This window comes from Brienomyrus brachyistius, chromosome 4, assembly GCF_023856365.1.
Source record: "Brienomyrus brachyistius isolate T26 chromosome 4, BBRACH_0.4, whole genome shotgun sequence".
Taxonomy (NCBI): domain Eukaryota; kingdom Metazoa; phylum Chordata; class Actinopteri; order Osteoglossiformes; family Mormyridae; genus Brienomyrus; species Brienomyrus brachyistius.
In genome coordinates this window covers 21,145,855-21,167,241 of record NC_064536.1, presented here as the reverse complement: position 1 = coordinate 21,167,241, position 21,387 = coordinate 21,145,855, and the positions used below count along the sequence as shown (strand labels likewise).

Sequence of the window (21,387 nt, the reverse complement as noted above, 5' to 3'; positions counted from 1 at the left end):
AGTGCAGGGCAGAGAGCAGGGCAGAGAGCAGGGCAGAGAGCAGGGCAGAATATTGGGCAGAGTGCAGGGCAGAGAGCAGGGCAGAGAGCAGAGCACAGTGCAGGGCAGAGTACAGAGCAGAGTACAGAGCAGAGTGCAGGGCAGAATACTGGGCAGAGTACAGAGCAGAGTACAGGGCAGAATACTGGGCAGAGTGCAGAGCAGACTACTGGGCAGAGTGCAGGGCAGAGTACAGAGCACAGTGCAGGGCAGAGTATAGAGTACAGAGCACAGTGCAGGGCAGAGTACAGAGCACAGTGCAGGGCAGAGTACAGAGCAGAATACTGGGCAGAGTGCAGAGCAGAGTGCAGGGCAGAGAGCAGGGCAGAGAGCAGGGCAGAGAGCAGGGCAGAGAGCAGGGCAGAGTGCAGGGCAGAATACTGGGCAGAGTGCAGGGCAGAGTGCAGAGCACAGTGCAGGGCAGAGTACAGAGCAGAATACTGGGCAGAGTGGAGAGCAGAGTGCAGGGCAGAGAGCAGGGCAGAGTGCAGGGCAGAGAGCAGGGCAGAATACTGGGCAGAGTGCAGGGCAGAGAGCAGGGCAGAGAGCAGGGCAGAGAGCAGGGCAGAGTGCAGGGCAGAGAGCAGGGCAGAGTGCAGGGCAGAGAGCAGGGCAGAGAGCAGGGCAGAGAGCAGGGCAGAGTACAGAGCAGAGTACAGAGCAGAGTACAGAGCAGAGTGCAGGGCAGAGTACAGAGTATATCAGAAGACTAGTGAGATACAGGGGATGCAGCCCAAGGTTTGTTTACGGCTGTGAATTCATATTAATGTGATTAAACCGCACCTCACCCGCCAACCAGGCTCCGATTTTGCTCGGCTTACCTCTGAGCGCCGCCAGGGCCTCGCTGACCTTCTGGAGGCCCACTGCTCCATCCTCCACGTCTTTGAGGGTGACGGCCCCATCTTTCTGCAGGCCCTCCACGTACCCCTCCAGGTCCCTGCAAAGCGGAGCGGGCCACAGATCAGTCACCAGGCCGGCCTCACAGCAGAAGACGGGCTTCTCTATGCCTTACGCCCTCCCTTAGTTATGCTGATGTGATCAGGGAACTGGTAGCAATTTAAATTGTAAATAAAAATCTCAGTTATATGTAACTGATTCCTCCCTGGCCCTTGTTACTTCAATCAGGGAAAAAATTGTGTCATTTAACAAATATTACCTCGAATTTAACTACTTACTTCAGTTTAGTGTCTTTACCCCCTCCAAAAACATTTATACTGGCAAAAATTTTTTAAATGAGATAAGAATGAGCAGCACCTGTAGTACCTAATTACAAACACTGGGGGGCAGTGTTAGTGCATCTGTTTCGTTATGCTTTAACCTTTGAGTGTCTTGCAGATGTGAGACTTGACAAATTGCTAGCCTAGTGAGAGAAAAGCCCATCTCCCTTTAACAGCACACAGTCCTACATGTTACATGCAATATAGCAAATAGAAACTGCACGATGAAACCTCGCCATCTTCCAGTCCTGGTGTTAGATTTACTGTGCAGCTGGGGACCGTGAACCATAGGCGAGACACAGGCTGAAGACAAGCCAAACCTCTGTACCACTTTATTACATTTTCAGCTAGACATTTAACTGAACTACAATTCCCATCACTCCCTGGATCTTCTGGGACCATAATGGCAGATGTGCCAACTCAGGCACCAGGCAAAACTCCTGAGATTACGTGCTCCACCAGAAGGTGGAAACGTGAACAGGCCCGCAGAGGATTAAACTAAAGCCTTTGTTTCACAACTGACACACCATCCCCACCCTGCACCCTGGGGGAGTGTCAATTTCGTCACTAACAGAGTGGAACCAAGTTTTACCAGTTTAACGGGGTAAACTTTCGGTGTGCGGTGAGCATTAAACCAACTAACGAAGCTTGACGCTCTCCTGCAGCATCCCGACAAACGTATCTGACCTTTGACCCCCCACCCCCCATGCACCTACACACATCTACACTTAAGTACTTAAAATATGCCTAATCCACAGAAGAATTTTGAGCTTAACTGTTGGGAGATGAGATCACAACTTTCAGAAAATACCTATTCTAGTTTATGCTGGAAAAAAAAGAAAACTGTCATGCTGAACTCCAGGGGTTTCACTCCATAGTTTGAGTTTGGCTTCCCTGACGATTTTTCTCCTGAGGCCTTTTAAGCAGACGCCACAGAGCTGACGAGGCTCCTGGCCAGACACCAATGCCAACACGGACTTTTACTCCCTCCCCGACAGGTTCCTGTGCGATATTCATCATGTTTACCGCTGTCTGCTGGATGTACAGTCTGACCTTGCTGCTTAAACGTCTGATCTAAAAACAGATCGGTCACTGTTTGCAGTGGAAGGTCATTCTCGGGTGGGAGGGGGGGGGTGTAGTAGTGGTAATTATCTCATGCTACCAGAGTGAACAGAAGCCATACACCATTTACTCACTCACCAATCGGGGGCACCGAGAATGGTGATTTTGCTCAAAAATCTGCTTATATACCCCAGCAGTGCCCCCCCCCATCAGGCAGCTACACCAGCAGTGCCCCCCCTTCTCCAGGTACCTACCCCAGCAGTGACCCCCCTCTTCAGGTACCTACTCCAACTGTGCCCCTGCCCTCTCCACCCACACCCAGTACCTACCCCAGTTGCGTCAACACTTTCTCCTCCATGCCCAGATACTTGTGACGCTCCTCCTCCACCAGGGCCCTCTGCTTCTGCACTGGATCCTCCAACCGCTGTAGTGCCTCCGCCACCTTGTGGCCGATCTCCTGCTCTGCATCCTTCAGCATCAGCTGCAGGGTCTCCTGGTTCTGGAGCTGTGTGAAAGAACGCGTGTGCACACACACACACACACACACACACACACACACACACACAATCAGCAGGGACATCCCTATCTCCAATTCGTATTTATAGGTAAGTAATAAAAATTACTTTCTGAAAGTAAATGTACATACAGACAGCTGACAGACTGCTGAAGCCGCACAATATTTTCACCATGAGTGTCACAATGTGTGTGTTCGATATTGCAAACCATTGTATTTAACCTGGATTTTTAATATAATAGACTTTATGGCAGTTCGTTTTAAGTACAAGTTGTCTGTAAGTCATGCATTCTTAACCCAGGAACAGCCTGATGGATTACGTGCAAAGATAAAAGGGGTGACATTGTGGCAGAAAGTTTTTGCAGGGAAAGTCACACAAAGCAGTGTCTATCCCCGTTAATGACATTATTATCCGAAATACACGTGTGTGTGAGACGCATTCTACCAGAGACAGCCATACCCCTCATCCAAACCCAGCACCCCCCACCCTAACCCTAACCCTTTTCAGATTCCCTTTGTATTCAGACAACGTGAGCCTGGATGACACAGCAGCCAATCAGAAGGGGATGTGAAATACACATTCCCAAATTCCCAAGCACCTGTTTGTTTCTGTGGCCCCATGCAAAAAAAAGTCACTTTGGGGTGTAGTTACTGTGTGTGACCAGCAGAGGACCAACCTCAGGGACCTCAAGCAAGTGGTGGCAAGCAGGACTGCTACATGTCCCCAGATTATAAACAGCGACATGGAAAGCACCGTAAGCATGTTTCACAAGCATGCTGACATGTCCATGTGAAGATCAAACAGCACTGGGGAAGCATTCACTCGACAGTGCTCTCCAGCTCGCCCTCAAAGTGGATCTGCACACACGGCCTGTCAAAAGTTGACACGTGCAGCAACGCTGATAACATTTGACAGCCCGCGCAAATGGGAGGCTGTTGTCATGGGAGCCCTGCTTGCAGAACCTCTGCGTCATGGAAACGCTTGTCACTGAGCCTTTGTTCACTAAACACTTCATCACGGAATCCCTGGCGATGAAACCCCTCACCATGGAAACTCTGTCCATATAACCCTCATCACAGAAACCCTGTTCACGGAACCCTCCTCACAGAAACCCTGTTCACGGAACCCTCGTCACGGAAACCCTGTTCACGGAACCCTCGTCACGGAAACCCTGTTCACGGAACCCTCGTCACGGAAACCCTGTTCACGGAACCCTCGTCACGGAAATCCTGGTCACGGAACCCTCATCACAGGAACCCTATTCATGGAACTCCAGGGCCTGCTGTTGTACCCTTGAGCTGCCTACATCCATCCAGCTGAAAAGAGTGATGCACAGAATGGAAGACAGAAAGAGCCAGAGAGCACAGGCAGGTTTGCAGACACTGAAAGGAGCTGCGCCCTCACCTGCATCTGCCGCATCTGGTCCAGCTGCAGCCGGAGGTCAGTCACATTGCATCTGAAATGGGTCAGGCTGAGCTGAATAGAGGCGTGGTCTAATGGCGTTGGGGGAGGAGTAGGGGTGCTCTCCAGTTGGACCCCGTGTACTGGGGACACTGCTGCGGATAAACAAGGGGGTGGATGAAACTAAGTGCCTGAAAGAGTAGATGTCCTGAGTCAAGCACAAACAGCAGAAAAACACAAACAGGTTTGTTAAATCCAGTGGCATAAGTGGGCTAAATGAGCTTTGGGAGAAGTGTAAATATTAATTAAAGGGCTCTGCACGCAGAGAGACCTTCGCTCTGCCGAAAAGCAGAATCCCGCCGAAGAAAAGAACTAAAATCTGAAATGCAGAGAGCAGTTATCAGCTGGGCTGGATTCAGAGCGGAGACATACACACACACACACACACACACACACACACACACACACACACACACACACACACACACACACACACACACAGAGCAGGTCCAGCACAGCCCCTGATAAGGGCCTCAGGGGATTTTAGGAAGGGGGGGCAGAGCTTTAGAGTAACAAGGACACATCCTCTCTGAGCTGAGTGGGGTGGAGGGACTTTGCCATCATTTACTGTTCTGCAGCAGTGACTGACAGAGGGTCCCCCCCTCCTCACGGCTCTGGGCCGGGGGGGGGGGGGGGGGGGGCACTCGGGGCAAAGTGGAGAGGCTCGTGGTAAATAGTGTTTCTGGGGTTTGACAGGTTCTTGGCCAGATGCTGACTGATGCTGGATGTCATATTGCTCTTTGTTGGCAATTGCACCCAAAAAGGCATCAGTGTCACCACACACTTCAGAATCATTGTCCCCAAATGGGGACACCGAGCTGGACTGAGACGGCTGTCACTGTCCCGTCAGGGAGGGGGGTGGGGAATGTGAAGAATGCATGGCAGTGAATGGGAGTAACTCCCCCCCCCAGCCTGACTACTCTCTGCTGCGAAGCCAACCATTGTGACGAACCACCCCCCTCACACAACACTCCCACCCAATGTGTCTGAACTGGGAAGGGGGGGGGGGGGGCGGGTACACAATCCCAGAAAAGGAGCCAGCAGGGTGGGGTGGGAGGGGGGCACCAACTCCTTTCAATCCAGCCAAAATCCGGTCCAACTACATCTGCGGGTATTCCGGCACGTCTCGGCCCGGGACGCGAATGCCGATCCAATTTCCTTCGCGACACTCCTTAAGGTCAAGCTCCTCCCCACGCCATCCCACAAGGGACACAGCACAGGTTCCCTACTGGATTTCACTACACGCAACTGGTAAAAGCCGGCCGATGCAGCATGCAGAATTTACCTGTGCAAGGGAAGCTGCCCAGTGGGCTAACAGCTTCACCGCAGTTCACGTTCTGCACTGGAGACGATGCTCCTGGTGGCCAGTCACTGCAAAGAGAAAGTCAGTCATAGCTACATGGGTCAATCAACAGGGAAGGGAGAGGGAGTCGGGCAAATGAACAGAGGGACAGACAGGTGGGCGGCCAATCGGGTGGGCGGGGCTAAGGGAGGATAAATGGGCGGGGCTGTGGAAGGGCGGGCACACGAGAAGAGAGCGGGGCACTGAGACGCTGATCTCACACTCAGCATGAATAGCAGGCCTCATCCTAAATTCAGGCATCTGACACATCCGAGGCGTTTCTGTCCTCCCAACATCTGGCAGCTTCATTAAGGCCTCATTTTCCCCTCTGGGATTAATAAAGTTTATCTGCGTAATAGCACCCGAAATGGGCTGCTGCTGCTTGCACCTTTTATTATTAACAGTCAGACGCTGGGGACACGGCGGCCGGCTCAAGGCGTCCTGATGCACGACACAGGTCTGGAACCTGGCGTGACCGAGAAATAAAGGTGCGGCTGTGGTATTTGTGCGGTTTTGCGTTACCCTGAGTGTCCAACCCACAACCCCCCCCCCCACCCATCACACACACACACACACACACACACACCCTCAGCGGATCCCTCTGAGAGGGACACACCCCACGCCGCCTGCAGGGTGCGGGGGGGTGGGGGCAATCTTGCGTTTCATGTGCCGCCCTTCAGTTTCACTAATCCCGTCCTGAGTCAACCCCACACGCTTCAGTCATTCACGCACCTGACACCCTCCCCCCATCCCCGCACACGCCCCTACTCACCCGCTCAGCTCATTGGCTCCCTGGACGCCTGGCGTCTTCATCAATGCGTGCTGGACCAATCCAGTCAAGCTGGCAATCTGCTGCTCCATAGCTTTCATCCGCTCCCTGTACAATATGGCAAAGGGGACTTTTACTGTGAAATCCCTGCACTGGGATTAGGAGCTTGGTAAAATGTCTTTGAATAGTAGAGTCTTTTTTCTTTCAAAATAAAAGGACTCTAGATATCTGCGCTTTTCTCCTTAGCCTGTATTGTGAAATGGAACACTTAAGAAAAATATAATCTAGTACACTGGAAACGAGATTAAGGCATGCACATAATACAGAAACTTTATTTAAAAAAATTTATTGTACAATAAATTCCACAGCCTTGAAGTACATATAAAATATAAAATGCATAAAACATTAAAATGACCAAAAGCCAAGTGGAATTTTTTCACAAGGGTTCTCTCTTAAAACCCAGTGTTCTGGATTTGAAATTTCCAGCAGTTGTACTCAGACTGAGGGGCTTCCCAGGGGGGAGCCTGGGGTGGGAAACAGGCCTGAATGTTCTACATAGACTGACGTGCTGGAAAGGTGCTCTTGGGATTTAAATTCAACCTGAGGAAGACAAGCTCTCAGGGACAGTCATCTGTAGGCCAGACCCCAAAACCGAGCTGTGTTTCATGATGATGAAAAAAACAGCGCCCCCTAGGTTTCGAGTACTGTACTGCATTCTCTGAGCAGCATAAGCTAGCAAGGGAGCAGGAATGGTGGGACTTAGGGAAAGCGTTAAGTTTTTGGCGATGGATGGGATTGGGGGGGCTTACCTTGTCTGGGGGTCCTTCGGGGATGGGGAGGTCCCATGGCCTTGCAACGGCAGGAGGTCTGGTGAGGTCATGTTCCCACGGGCTTTACTCAGGCTGTCCACGCTATCCTTCCGGAAAGACTGGCGGATGGGCGACGCCCGCTCCAGCTGGAGACTCGCCTCACCCCGGTGCGGGGATGGCGGTGGGGTTTTGCAGGCCAGGCTGGGCAGCTGGGGGTCCACGAACTTCCTGGATTTCTGCCTGTAGAGGGCAGGATCCTCGTAGGGGCTTGGTACAGGCCGGCGGTGGTAAGGCGGCATGGCCACATGGTCCACAAGGTCGGCGGGGTGACTGCTGTGCGACGAGGCGATGCTGAGCCGGCCCTCATGCAGCAGGTAGGGGTCCCCATACAGCGAGTCGCCACGTGCCAGCGTCGCCCCCTTCAGACCCACGTCGTCGTCCGGCTTGACGTCCCGCCGTTCCAGGATGGCGCTGGGGCAGGGTGACGCGGCCCGCCCGGGGGATACATTGGCCAACCGCTCCCTGGGGAGGGTGGCTCCGCCCGGTAGGATGCCTGAGCGTGGCCCATAGGGGATCCGGGATGGCGAAGGGGGCATGGACTGGGGGGAAGGAGGCGACAGTGGGCCCTGCATGACGTGGGGGGAGGGTGGCTGCCTTAGAGAGTGTTGACCGTCCCGGGGGGCATACACCATCTGTGGGGTAGGGGGGGCAGTAAAATATTAATTACTCCAATTTCTGGACAAACGCATCTCCTTTGATTATAGGTTTTTGGGCACTGTGCATTTCTGCTCAGGCACTCTGGGTGGTCACCTATTTTCTTCTGTATTCTGCCTACGTGAACCAAACGGTCTCTGAAGTGGCCCGACCACTCTTAAATTTCGTTTAAGATCGCCTCAAAGGTGTTCGTCTCAAAACACCTCGACCCAAGGTCCCCCCCCTTCCTCCCCTTCTCTGGGACGCCTTCTGGAGTGTCATGGAAGCCAGCTGAGACCTGGGATGAGCCTCACTCAGATTTGACATGACAGGTGTCACATGTAGCTTAGTGGCGGTAAAAATAAAAATAACAAAAAGACAGCGGGCCGGTTTCACCAGTACAGCGAGCTACCGAAACACAAGTGAGTAACAAGAGAGTATGACGGAGAGCGGGCATGCTCGCACGCCTCCAGCTCTGCGGGAAAACAGACACCGTCATCTCTAAAGTACAGGGCTACAGAACCTATACTTTGTGGAAGCTAAACATGGACATTCATTTAGCGCTGTGCTTCTCTGGCTGTATATTTTGTAGCCTGGCCCAATACGTGGCGCCAGATGGCTTGGGCTCCGCATCAGCCACCTCTGAGCTCCACGCAGCTCGACGCGCTCGTTCTCAGGCCATAAACGGTTAATCCCAAACAGGGAGGGTACAGTCAGGCTCAGAGGGCCCGCGGAGAGCACGGTTACAGTTTCATAAAGCATTAGGGCCCGCGGCGGGCCAGTGAAGATGTTTGTTCCAGCGAGACAGAGGCACCGCCCCTCTGCGAGTCCGGACCCATCTGGAAAAAGAAAACTGAACCGAGAGCCCCGGCACCAGGCAGCACTGGTTTGTTGGGTCGAATTCCGCTGCACATACGCTGTACATAACCAACACCAGCATCGTGAGCATTAGCGTGATTAGCATAGGAGTAATTACCATTAGCATGATCGGCAATGTTGTGATTAGCATAGCAGAATCAGCATTAAACGTCATTAGCGTCAGCCACCCTGCCCTCTATAATCATTTTGTTTGATGCAGTATTAAAGTGTACCATCACGCAGTAGCTACACCACACTGGCAGTTACAGGTAACGGCACAAATCACGAAAGGGATTAGCTCTTTGACCCTTTGACCTCGTGTGACGTGAAATGATACTTTAATAATAATGAACGAAATCCAGCTGTCGTTTAATTTTTAATAAAATTGATACCTGAAGTATCCAACAACCCCAGATAAGTGGCAGAAAATGGATGGATGGATGGATAGATGGATGGATGGATTTATGGATGGATGCTTTAATAATAATATTCATTATTCAGCTTACAGGCAAGCATATAGCCTCTTCTCCTGTTGAAAAGAACAGTTGGTGTCCTGTGTCAATCATGTCCCCTCCCCCAGCCCAGTAAGGTCAGGTAACCCCTTGTGTTCATGAACAGCTGTGAGCCCCGACCCGAAAAGAGATCTGGCTGGATGTTCTGTTCCTAAACACCAGGCGCTCCTCAATGCGCCGTTCACAGACACACCTCCCCCACCCCAGCGGGGCGGCATTTGCCCAATGATCCGGGTCTGTTGCATGGCGTGGATGGACGGGCAGGCTGAACAAACCCCGTGGGGAGTTTTTGGGTTGGAAGAACACCGCAGCGGGCCAGTAAACGAGAAACAAACCCAAACGGCAAGCAGCCCGGCCCGGATACATAAACAAAGGCTCGATTCAGCCAGGGAGGAGGGCGGCTCCAACCTACAGCTTCACGTAGCCTTTCTCGGTATGTGGGAGGGTTTGTTTTCATGGTCGGGACCTGACAGTCACCTACGGCGACCCCCCAAGTAATCCTGCCTCTCCGCTGCGAGAAGGTCAAGCCCAACAAAGGGGAAGGTTTGGAAGGACGTTTGCCCTAGTGGCGGCCCCTGTCTGGGCCCCTGTCTGGGCTCTTCTGTTCTCCGTTTTGGGGTCTCCCCTTCTTCCGTTTCAAGCCTGAGACTAAGTCACATGGCCCGACTTTTCTGCCTAGATGCTGGCAGCAACAGGCTGGGAATGGAGCCCCCCTCTGCGTGGCCAAGAAACGCACTTCAAAAGGACAACGGACTGGCCTACACCAAGTCCAGCGGAACTGGGGAATGGCATGCAGCTAAAGTTGCATGCAAAGGCGGCAACAGAGAGAGACCGATGAGCAAACGGGTGGGGAAAGGCGGTCGAATGTAGAGTCACTGGGGGGGGCGTGGCCACAAAGTGAGGCGGGGACTACAGACGCCGCAAGCAACCGCAGCTCGCCGCGTACACACCACCACCCGAGCCGGGATAACTGATGGCAGGCGCGCCAACAACCTGTCTTCATGATACAAAGGTGCGCACCGACACACGAGTCAGCTGACCTGCTCTTGCCACCACGCGCGATTCCTTAAACCCTCGTAAATTCCTTAAACTCGTAATTGATCACAAACTGCCCTCAAGCCATTGGTCTAACGTAGATTTGATTATTAGCTAGACTGAACAAGGGCCCTGCAGGCAGCTGGAGGAAGACGACACACCATCCACAAACAGCAGTAGCTTGAGCAAGAGTGACAGCCGCCTTGCCTCCCATTTAGATACGACGACAGGTCATTGTTTTGCCGTCTTCGATGTGTCACTCTGCCGTTTTATAAGCCATTGTTACAGGCTGGTCTTCTGAATGACTTCAGTAAGATTTTCAAAAATGGGCACAAGGTAGACAGATGGGGGATGGGCAGGTGTGTCCTCTATCCATCATGGGCTAAAAGAAGCTAAGTGATGAGTTCTCAGCACCCTAATCACTGATGAAAAGCCACGTCTAGCTCCTGTCCCAGCTATGCATGCGACTCAGGAGTTTGCTTTATTTGCTCAGTACTCATTACTCAGTACTCATTACTCAGTACTCAGAAGTAGATCCCTAGCAGACGGTTGTTTTACTTCGAGCTAAAGGCTGACAGATTAGTCTTGGTATGTCACGCGGTGTCATGTGACCCTGCTCAGCACGCCGGTGATGTCCCGATGACACACCTGCCTGTCCCGCCACACCCTCACATGGAACAGACCCAAAATTACCCGGTAAGGCATTCGCTCTTCAGGGGTGCAAGTCTCTGCCCCCCTAATCAGAGACATCCCTTCCCCTCCAGTCCCAGAAGCCTTGCCCCCGCGTCATGACATCTGACCCAAAATCACAGGCGGCGGCAGATCCCGCCTTACAAACAAACCACCTACGGTCCGCAACCCGCAAAAATCACAAAAGCTGTTCCCGTCGACTGACAATTGACTCTATGAACAAGCATCCAGAGTGAAAGTAAAACCAAAAGGGCGACCGTGTGACCCTGCATGGAAACACCGCAGGAGCCTGACAGCTATCGTCGGGTCGGGAACTAAACCAAAGCGTCCCGCTACTCCGGCTGAGCTGATCCTCTGGCCTCTCCAAAGCGACCTCTGACCTTTCCAAAAATGAGCACCGTGTGAATTGTGTCCCCCCCCCACTCCTCATGCTGTCTGGCACCGTCACCACTTGCATTCCATGTGTGGCGTTCAGACATCAGGGGATTGAGACAGTGGAGAACGTCCATGAAACTCAAGCATCGACTCCGAGAAGACGCCGACCAAGGACACTTCCAAAAGGCGCCGCTGTTGTACTTTTGAAAAGACTGGTTCACACCAAAAAAAAAAAAATCATCTACACGTCTTAAAGTTCTAAGCCGCATCAGATGACGGAACTTACCCTATTAATCTAAACCCTAACCGTAACCCAAAGCCCTGAGCTTTGAATAACATAAAAGACTTCACTACATAGGAGACAGCCGCCGTCTACTGCACCAGACTCCCCTGAGTGTGCGAAGGATCCTAAACAGGCAGAAAAGTGTGGGCCCTGGCACTTTGGGGGTGGACCACAGGTGGATGTAGTTCTGAGCAATGAGACGAGACTGAAGCGTGTGACACGTGGGTTTGAGGAGATGGACCGGGATCCAGCTGTGGATTTGGACTCCCTCACATCCATCAGGCGCTGGGGTGGGGAGGGGAGGGGTATCCCAGCATGCTCGGGGCACTCACCCTGGCATCTCCATTGGCTGGCCGTGGGCTGTGGCTGAAGGCGTGCGCCGGGTCCTTGTGGTAGACCTTCAGGCAGGCGTGGTCTGTGATGTTCCTGCAAGAAGCGAGGTCACATGGTCAGCCAACTCAGTGACGTTGCATAAAAACACGTCCAAAAGACCACCGTCGGTGTAGACGGTTATATGGTCAGGGCCATCCCATAATGAATGGGCCCGGAGCTTTGCCGATAGAGATCTGCTCATTTGGGCCCAGGATCCTGTCCAGTGTTCAAATGGAATTTCTACCCCCAGAGTCGGGGGGGGGCATTGAGTGAAGTCAGAAATGTGGCACGGGGTAAAGGGCACTGTTTTTTATGGGGTGGGGTCACACCCATTTGAAGAATACCAGGTTAAGGAAAGCTTTTTTTGAGTGGGGGGGCGGGTTTCTGAAAACAAATGAACACTATGCTTTTTGTCTCTGTCAAAGCTCCATTGCCGGGAATAGCACACTGGCTGGGGTGGTGGGACGGGGGCACCAGACATAGCTAAGCCCCCCCCTTTCCAACAGAGCACTGCCGGGAAATAGACGACCACCCGGAATCCGTGTAATATCTGCCATTCTGCAATGGTAAAAAAAAAGAAACAACACAGCCCCCCCCCCCAAAGGTTCCCACCCCCACCCTACCACACACACGCAGAAATGGCATGTCTCTCACACCCCAGCCAACTCCGGCTGAGGTTGCAGAGCACTGCCGATCCCTCGGAGTTCACAGTTCAGCAGGGGTCAGAGGTCACCCAGTAGTTTGAGCGTGTTTGTGTGCCTGTGTATGTGAATGTTGGTGTGTAGATTACATTCATATTAAATTGTGGGAACCAAATGTCCCTTACAATGTAATAAAAACCTGTTTTTTGACGCTGTGGGGACCATTTTTCAGGTCCCCACAAGGGTATGTGAATGCAACCGAAAAAAGTAAAAATGCCAAAAGTTTAGTATTTTGCTTGGTTACTTATGCTTAAGGTTAGGGCTGGGTGGGGGTTAAGGTCGTCATGTTGTGATTAGAGTTTTCCTGATAGAAATGAATGGAGAGTCCCCACAAAGATATAATTACAAACCTGCTGTGTGTGTGCATGTGTCTGTGTGCGTGCGCGTGTGTATGTGCCTGTCTGTGTGCCTGTGTGTGCGTGCGTGTGCCTGTCTGTGTGTGTCTGTGTGTGTGCGTGTGTGTGTGTGTGCCTGTCTGTGTGTGTGTGCCTGTGTGTGTGTGTGCGTGTGTGCCTGTGCGTGTGTGTGTGTGCCTGTCTGTGTGTGTGTGTGCCTGTCTGTGTGTGTGTGTGCCTGTCTGTGTGTGTGTGCGTGTGTGTGCCTGTCTGTGTGTGCGTGCGTGCGTGCATGCGTGTGTGTGCCTGTGTGTGTGTGCCTGTGTGTGTGTGTGTGTGCCTGTGTGTGTGTGTGTGTGTGTGTGTGTGTGCACGCACTACCTTTAACCCCTGACAGGCTGGGATGGGACAGTCCCACAGTGGACAATCGGCACACATCAGAGCTCTGTGACCTGTAACCTTCTCTGGTACCTGAGACACCTTTCACTGCCCACGGCTCTGTAATTAGGACACAAAAGCTGCCCCCCCCCCCCCTCAACTGCTGCACTTCCTCCAACTGCCCCGCCCAGCCAGGCGACGTGTACCCTGCTCAAATCCCCGGCAGGCCGCTCCTCAAAATCATACAAGCACGACTATTGTGTTCAGCTGCATGCGGAGAGACGCACCCCACCGGCTTGGGGGAGGGAAGAGATAAATACAAACAGAACGAACTCGGCCTCGGATGGGGCTGCAGGCTGCAGGTTTACTGCGGCCGGTCTATTTGGGTCGGGTTTTGGTGCACCGTGGTTAAAGGAAACGGCTACAGGAAGACAGGACCTCACCGGGCGGCCTGCCAAGGGTCTGTGGAGGAAAAGCAGGCAGGCGTAGGCTGCCGATACGCTTTATCCTAGTCGCTGACAGGGAATTCAGAGACGTCACAGCAATCGTGTGAGCCCTAACTCCTAACACAGTCTATATAATATTACACTTTACTTACCCAGCATATACCTTTATCCAAAGAGACGTACAGCTGAGCAAGCCGGGTCAGACAGTCACCACAGCAATTAGGGTGTTAATGACCTTGCCAAGGGCCCAACAGTAAAATCATTATGCTGACCCTGGGATTCAAACCAACACCCTTCCCATCACAGGTACAGCATTCTAACATGCTGAGCCACACACAACCCACTACAGTAAAGGTCAGGGTCTGTGCCTGTGGACAGCTGCAGTGTATGGAAACCGTTGAATTATGACGGGCATGCCGCAGGACGACCCACAGGGGTCCCGCTGGGTTCGGCGCAGGCCCACCTGACGTCGGAGAGCTCGTAGTAGACGTTGCGCATGTCATCCTTCATGTAGATGGCCATGCTGGGCGAGTCGAGCATCTTCATGGTGAGCTGCTGGGGGAAGGCGCTGACGAAGAGAGCACGGATGGTGTCGCCGCTCGTGATCTCATTGGGCATCCGCATGGCCCTGGTGTCGTCGCCATACTGCAGGTACAGCACGCCTAGGGGGGATCGTGATCTATCATCCGTCACTGGGAAGGAAAGGTGCGTACAGGCGGCTGACAAATGGGAGAGGGGGGAACGAAAGAAAAAGGGAGGGGGAGAGAGAGGGGGAGGGAATGGGCCAAGACGAAGCAGGTGACCACAGCTCATGCATTTTTTCACAGATCTGTGAGCCCCCCCCGACACACTCACGCACCAATGCTGCCAGAAAGGGAGGTAGGATAGGACACAGCAGGGCCTGAGTATGCGCGTGACTGCATGTGTGTGATCCACTGCTCACGTTCTCCTATTTCATTCTCTCTTTGTTTTTGATGGTAAAAAAGATCCCCGGACATGGGGGGGGCACACATAGTGAGGATGGTGTAACTACACAGAACAAATACCTTCAGCTTCTCCTCCAAGCACTAAAACCTGTCTGTGGGAAATTCTGCACAAACAAACAGTGTGTGTGTCGCTCCAGAAAGGACGCTCCCTGTGGTTGATGGTAGTTTTCAGTGTCTTTAATCTGTGCCCCACACTGCACCCCCACCCCACCCCTCCCATCAGGCCCAAAACCCACACAGACACTTAAATAACTGGTAACACACAGCCAGAGTGCTTGGAGTGCTCTCCCCTGTACACCCCACAGACTTATACTCTCTTCTGTTATGTGCAGCATGTCTGCTGTGCTAACGGGAGGCCATTTCCAGAAAGATTCGTCTTTAAAAAAAATTCTTGACGTCTCTTTTCCACAGTGAGCTTTAGTCTGTGATCTCCATGCTGAAAGTCAGCTTCCTACACTGAGAGTGCGAGGAAACAACAAGACCTAACCTGAAGATTTTGGGTTCTAGCTTAATTTTACTCCCACCCCAGTTGATGTCACCCTCCAACCACTTTCATATCATGCCAAACTCTGCCGGTTTAGCCCGGTGCTGGGCTGGCGGATGGGAGCTGCACCAACCTCCTCCAAAGCGAGGAGCTGTGGCCAGATGTTCTGGGGGAGGGGGGGCCCTGTTCAAACTAAACATCCACACGGTACTACACCCCCTCAGCTGGGCAAAGAGTCAAGTTACTCATCGATAGCACTCACTTTGGATGGGATACTCTGCTTTTTGTCCAGTTACACGGTCCGGGTCGAACACCAACGACCCGCTTCCGAAAGCGTTTCCTTTTAAACGCCCCTGTGCGTCGCGGAAGCGACTGGAACGTGGAGGCGGCAGCCTGCGGGTCGGGAGGGCGGCGGACCGGCCTCTTGGCCGCGGGTCCGAGTCCGGGTCGCGCGTCGTGGCGGTTCCGAGGTCCTGTCTGTCCCGGGAGAACCTACGATCACCCTAACCGGCATCAAACTATCAGAACCACACTTCTAACCCATCCCCCCCAAAAACAGCCCCAGCATGATAGAGACCCAGAATAAAAGCAGAGACTCACACAGTGGGACTCCTGGGCCTCCGTCTGACGATCCTGCACCACAGGCTGAAAATGCGCCTGGCCTTCCTCTCCCTCCCTCTCTCTCTCTCTCTCTCTCTCTCTCTCTCTCTCTCTCTCTCTCTGTAGCTCCCCCTCCCTCCCTCCCCCTTGGCCGGGGCCCCCTCTCCCCACGCCGCCCCAGAGCTCGCACTTTTCATGGGGTATATTTAGCATTTGTGTCGAGCACAGCTGGCTCCCTGAGTAGACCGCGGACCTGGCGAGACTTGCGAGTGGAAAATCAACGGCCCCCCGCCCCCCCATCAGCCCTGAAAATGATGATACTTTGGTGGGGAGAATGACCATGACCAGAACCATGCCTTCATCATGATGATGATGATGATCATCATCATCATAGGGAGACAGACACTGCAGAAAAGCGCACTGATGCCAACAGGAAGTGAGTGATCATGTGACCATGAGCCACAGTCATGTGATCAGGCTACTGTACTGTTGCACACAGGGTGAGGCGAGCAAACAGAGTGGCGGTTACAGTTACCTAGCGACCGATCCTTGGTCTGGTTGGTCGAACGCACCACCGGCAGGCTGGCCCGTGAGCGGATGCCCCGGGTGAAGGCGCAGGGGCCATCCATGTCCGACATCGTCTCCAGCAAGTCCAGTGAGCCCGCTGGGAAGTGCTCGCCCAGTTCCGCCGCCGCCGGCTGGGGGGGCGAGTGTTTGGGGCTTCTGCTCTGTAGGCCGAGAGGGGGGGAGACTGTCAATGTCCAGGCGGGAAGTGGCAGGGGGCACGGTCGTGAAAGGGTTAGTATGAAAAGCGGGCTCACACCAACACAGCAATGTCAAGATCCACATCAAACGGAAATGCGGTCTCACCCTTTTTAGGCCACTATCAGCTTTGGCCCCCCGACCGAGTCACCGTGTGACCTCTGGCATTTAAGAGCGTCTGCAGGATGCAGTTGGTAGCAAGAAAACACATGAGCGTTAGAGTACAGCCACAAGAATGCATCCAAAACTCTCCCAGGGCATAAACCAATGGGCGATTAGCTTCCTAATTCCTGGAGACCATGCAGGGGGCACTGAACAATCAGTGCTGCACCAACCGAGGTCTAAAGATCCAGTGTGCAGGCCAATAGCAAATCATCGGTTGGAGTTGCAGAGGAGTTAGTTGGCACTCCACACGGAGGCACGCACGCCACACGTACGCCACACGCACGCCACACGTGGATGCAGGTGCGAAAGGGGAAGGGACTACTAACTTTCTGGGACGTTTCGATTCTCAGCAAGTACCTCTGGATGTCCAGCTCCGAGTGCAGAGAGGACAGCATGCACTGTAAGGCCTAACAAAGTGAACATGTAGAAAGAGAGCAGAGGATCAGAGTGAGGAGGAATGGCATGTGTCAGGCCTAACTAAACGAACACAGAGATGTAGAGAAAGAGCAGGAGGTTAGTGGTAGCCTCTGAAATGTCCAGCTCTTAGCGAGGACAGCACACGGCATCAGGCCTACCGAAACGAACAGAGAGAGAGTAGGAGGTCACCGGATGCCCTCAGAATGTCGACCTCTGTGTGGGGAGAACAGGGACTCATTAGGCCCAGTGAAACGAACACAGAGAAAAGAGCAGGAAGTCTCTAAATGTCCAACTCTGACCGCCAGGCCTAACGAAATAAACACAGAGCAACCGAGAGCAGGAACTCGCCATACGTTCTGTTATCCACCAGAGAGCCAGGCTGCGAGGACGAATCAGCAAATACCCGCAGGTAACTGCAGGTAAGACCAGAAGAGCACGAGGAGCAGAGAGACAGCAAAACTGGTTCAAGTTAGTTTGCCATGGGCCACAGCGAACACTCCCTCAGAAACCGCGGAGCCAATGCAATGATTTATAGGCGATTCTAAAAACGTCAATCTCGACCCTCCATCTTAAGCCACATGGTCTGACCTGCTGCACGGGAGTCTGGGAAACATGGGTTGATAACTCCACAGTTGCAGTAGAGCCCGACAGCTTTATTACAGAAACGACTGACTGTGGTACAGAACCATGTTTTCCCTGAAGGCCTACAAGCCTTCACAGGGATTTGACAGAGAAGACAGCACCCAGTTGGGCCTGTCTTACCACATTGGATACGTATCCTCACCTGAGCAAACACTGCTCACAAGTATGTATTTCTGCATTTAATCACAATGTGGCAATAGAAACAAACAAATAAACTTAATGACGCATAGACCCAACATAGACGTCAACACCCGCAATTATGTCTCGTCACCATTTGGGGGGGAGGGGTCTTTGTCGTGGTGTTTTGAGTCAGAGGGCCAGCCCTTTACTGTCAGGATATCTGAGGGGCTGCAGGTGTGAGGCACGCTGCCCACTGAAGCCACAGTTCAAGCTGAACCTCACTGGTGTTGTATTCCATTTACCCCGGAGGTCAGGATTCGGAACTGGGAATGACGTGACACACGGGTTAACAGAGTTCCAGTAGAGCAAGCTGGAAAGCCATGTAACAAAACCAGGGACCCCTTTCAAAAAGCAAGATCTTTTGCTTACTTGGCTAACTTGTTGGATTTCATTCACCTCAGTTAAAATGGCCTTTTTCTTCATCCACTTACATTTAGCCACGACTACCTTAAATCCAACAAGTTGTCCACTTAAACAAGAAATCAGGCTTAATAAAATTGGACCCAGTTCTAACCCGGTTAATTGTTAGCCATTATTAGCAAATATCAGTGGATAACAGCACATTACGTGGTATTTTACGCATAAAAACACCGTAGCAACACATCCACAGATAGCGGTTGGACAGTATTGAGTGTGTGACCGATTTAATGAGCCACAAATAAGACCTAAGTGCTAATATACAGTACAAAACTGCAGCTTTAACTTCTGTTGATAAAGTGCGCAGTCATCATGAATTCTGAGCTCAGGGTTGTGTCGATTCATCCAAGTTCACAAGTCGGAATTTACGAGTTACGACTTCAAATGGAACACAGCATCAGACTATGGGGTGCATCACAATGGAAATGCCAGCAAACAGTTCACAGTGAAGCGAGTACCAGAACGTTAGGGGAAGCCTGCTTAAGGAGTGGTAATCGGGCAGCTTTACTGAGTACCCAGTATCTAAACGACTCCAGTGCGAATTCAGATGAATAAATGAGTAAAGCAATATTTAATTAGCTGTACAATGAAGTAAATATAAGCACACAGCCATTTCCATAAACACGTAAATGCCAGCTGTCTGAGTGAATATATATCCTTAGCTGTATATTACAAGCAGTCAACAAATTACTAAACATACATAAATACCGATCTGTGTGAGTAAACAAGAGAAAGTATCCAACTGTATAAATGGACAAATGTAAATAAATCCTTATCTGTGCAAGTAATCAAGTATCCAGCAGTATAAAAGAGTAAATATAAATCCGGAGCTATAAGAGTAAACGTGAGTATTCAGCATTATAAAAGACTAAATATAAATTCCAAACTCCAAGAGTAAACATGATTCAGTACCCAGCTGCAGTAAATGGTCTCTAGGTGGCGTAATTCCTGGAGGGCCTGTCTCGACGATTGAGATGCAACCTCCCCCCCACTCTCAGCAGCCCAGGCGATGGATAATGGACCCCAATCCCACAGAGAATCATGCAGTGTTGGGGGGCCGGGGGTCCTCAGGTATCAAGTCCGTCTATGGGGAACGGGTACTCAGGCCCCGACATGATGTTTCGAGGCTGAAAGTTAAATCGACCAGCACCAGGGTGTGGGGGGCGTATCCTCAGGAGTGTCGGGGGGGGTGCGTATCCTCAGGAGCATGTGGGGGCGTGTCCTCAGGAGGGCGTGGTGGGCGTCTCCTCAGGAGCGTGTGTGTGGGGGCGCGTCTCCTCAGGAGCGTGTGTGTGTGGGGGCGCGTCTCCTCAGGAGCGTGTGTGTGTGGGGGCGCGTCTCCTCAGGAGCGTGTGTGTGTGGGGGCGCGTCTCCTCAGGAGCGTGTGTGTGGGGGCGCGTCTCCTCAGGAGCGTGTGTGTGGGGGGCGCGTCTCCTCAGGAGCGTGTGTGTGGGGGCGCGTCTCCTCGGGAGCGTGTGTGGGGGCGCGTCTTCTCGAGAGCGTGTGTGTGGGCGTGTCCTCTGGCCTAGCCAAACCGCAGAGCTGCGCAACACACTAATAATCAAGGCACTCCACCCATGACCTAAGAGTGCAAATCCCAAAACATCACTTGGTCCGCTGCAGAACCTTCCCGAGTGACCCACAGCAAATCAGTCTCCCCTGCAGGCTAGAGGAGCCATTAAATCACCAGGTAAACCCCCCCCCCTCCCCAAATATCCACGATCAACTTACACGCTTGCCGCACCCATTTCCACGGTCTCCGATTGCTACAGTGCTTCAAAAGCTCAGTAATTTCCTCCTGTCCCTGCAGCCTGCACTCCTGCCATAATCCCCCCCCCCCATAAGATGTCTTTTATCATTGCTTCAGCTCCTGTAGTGGGTTTATCAATACTGCCAGCATTTGATTAAGCACTTTTCAATGCATGAGCCCCCCCAGTTACATAATAATGACCCCCCCCCCCCCCAGCAGCTCTACCGCTGCCTCGGTCCAGCCTCAGTAAAACGCGCACACACACACACACGCACACACACACACACACACACACACACACACACACACACACACACACACACACACACACACACACACACACACACACACACACAATGGCCAATGTAGAGACATCGATTAGCCTAACTGCAGGTCTTTGGGCTCGAGTTCCTAGAGGAAACCAACACAGCACACAGGGAGCATGCAGACTCCACACACACAAAGAGGAGATTCGGAATTCAAACCCACAACCCTGGAGGTGTAAGACAATGCAGCACTGTGTGACAGAATTAGGGCGATGTTTAATGAATTTAGCCAATTATGCTGCCAACTGGGTTACATTTAAGTCCCAGATGGTGACAGTGCCCATCCTTGTCCTTTGCCCCCGTGCCCGAGACCGGAGAGCGCCCCTTGGCCGTGCCCCGTCTCCAGCTGAGCTCTGGATGTGACGATACACAGGATGACGGTGACCCTGACTGGGCCGACGACGACCGTGACTGTGCCGACCCCAGCATTTCATCAGCGGCTAATGAAACAAAGCAGAAGCACGCTTCCCACATCGAACCACTCCAGCGTGAATTTAAATGCCTCTGCGGAACAGAACAGAAACTACTCCTGTGCAGAGTTTAAAAGACTAACACAGAAAGGCATTCAGAGATGCACTTGTCGGTTTAAAGCGGCCATCAGGGGGCAGATACGAGCCCAGCAGCCTGTTTTCGCCACCCGGGCTAAAGCACGAACCCCTCATATCGGTGACCTTTGACCTCTCCCCCATTCTTTCTGTCTGTGTAGTGGGTGGGTGCGACTAGCATGTCAAAAACTGTGCAGGTTGGGTGAATTAGTGGATTATGG

The 21,387-nt window shown here is 52.5% G+C and overlaps 1 protein-coding gene across 15 annotated transcripts in view; it reads right to left on the bottom strand.

The window, feature by feature from the left end:
- Positions 1-21,387, bottom strand: part of si:ch211-285f17.1 (sickle tail protein homolog) — a 120,603-nt gene that overhangs the window by 12,033 nt on the left and 87,183 nt on the right. For 10 of the 15 annotated variants that reach the window (XM_049012393.1, XM_049012390.1, XM_049012389.1 and 7 more), the window contains 10 exons: positions 17,216-17,296; positions 16,498-16,690; positions 14,356-14,611; positions 11,993-12,086; positions 7,215-7,906; positions 6,409-6,513; positions 5,580-5,665; positions 4,238-4,389; positions 2,648-2,823; positions 861-976 (listed from right to left, as the gene is read on the bottom strand). In XM_049012393.1, coding sequence (XP_048868350.1) covers positions 861-976; positions 2,648-2,823; positions 4,238-4,389; positions 5,580-5,665; positions 6,409-6,513; positions 7,215-7,906; positions 11,993-12,086; positions 14,356-14,611; positions 16,498-16,690; positions 17,216-17,296 — 1,951 coding nt within the window. Of the gene's footprint in view, positions 1-860; positions 977-2,647; positions 2,824-4,237; positions 4,390-5,579; positions 5,666-6,408; positions 6,514-7,214; positions 7,907-11,992; positions 12,087-14,355; positions 14,612-15,624; positions 15,866-15,962; positions 16,068-16,497; positions 16,691-17,215; positions 17,297-21,387 lie in introns of those variants that run through there. The other 5 variants (XM_049012395.1, XM_049012402.1, XM_049012403.1 and 2 more) reach the window with 4 other exon arrangements.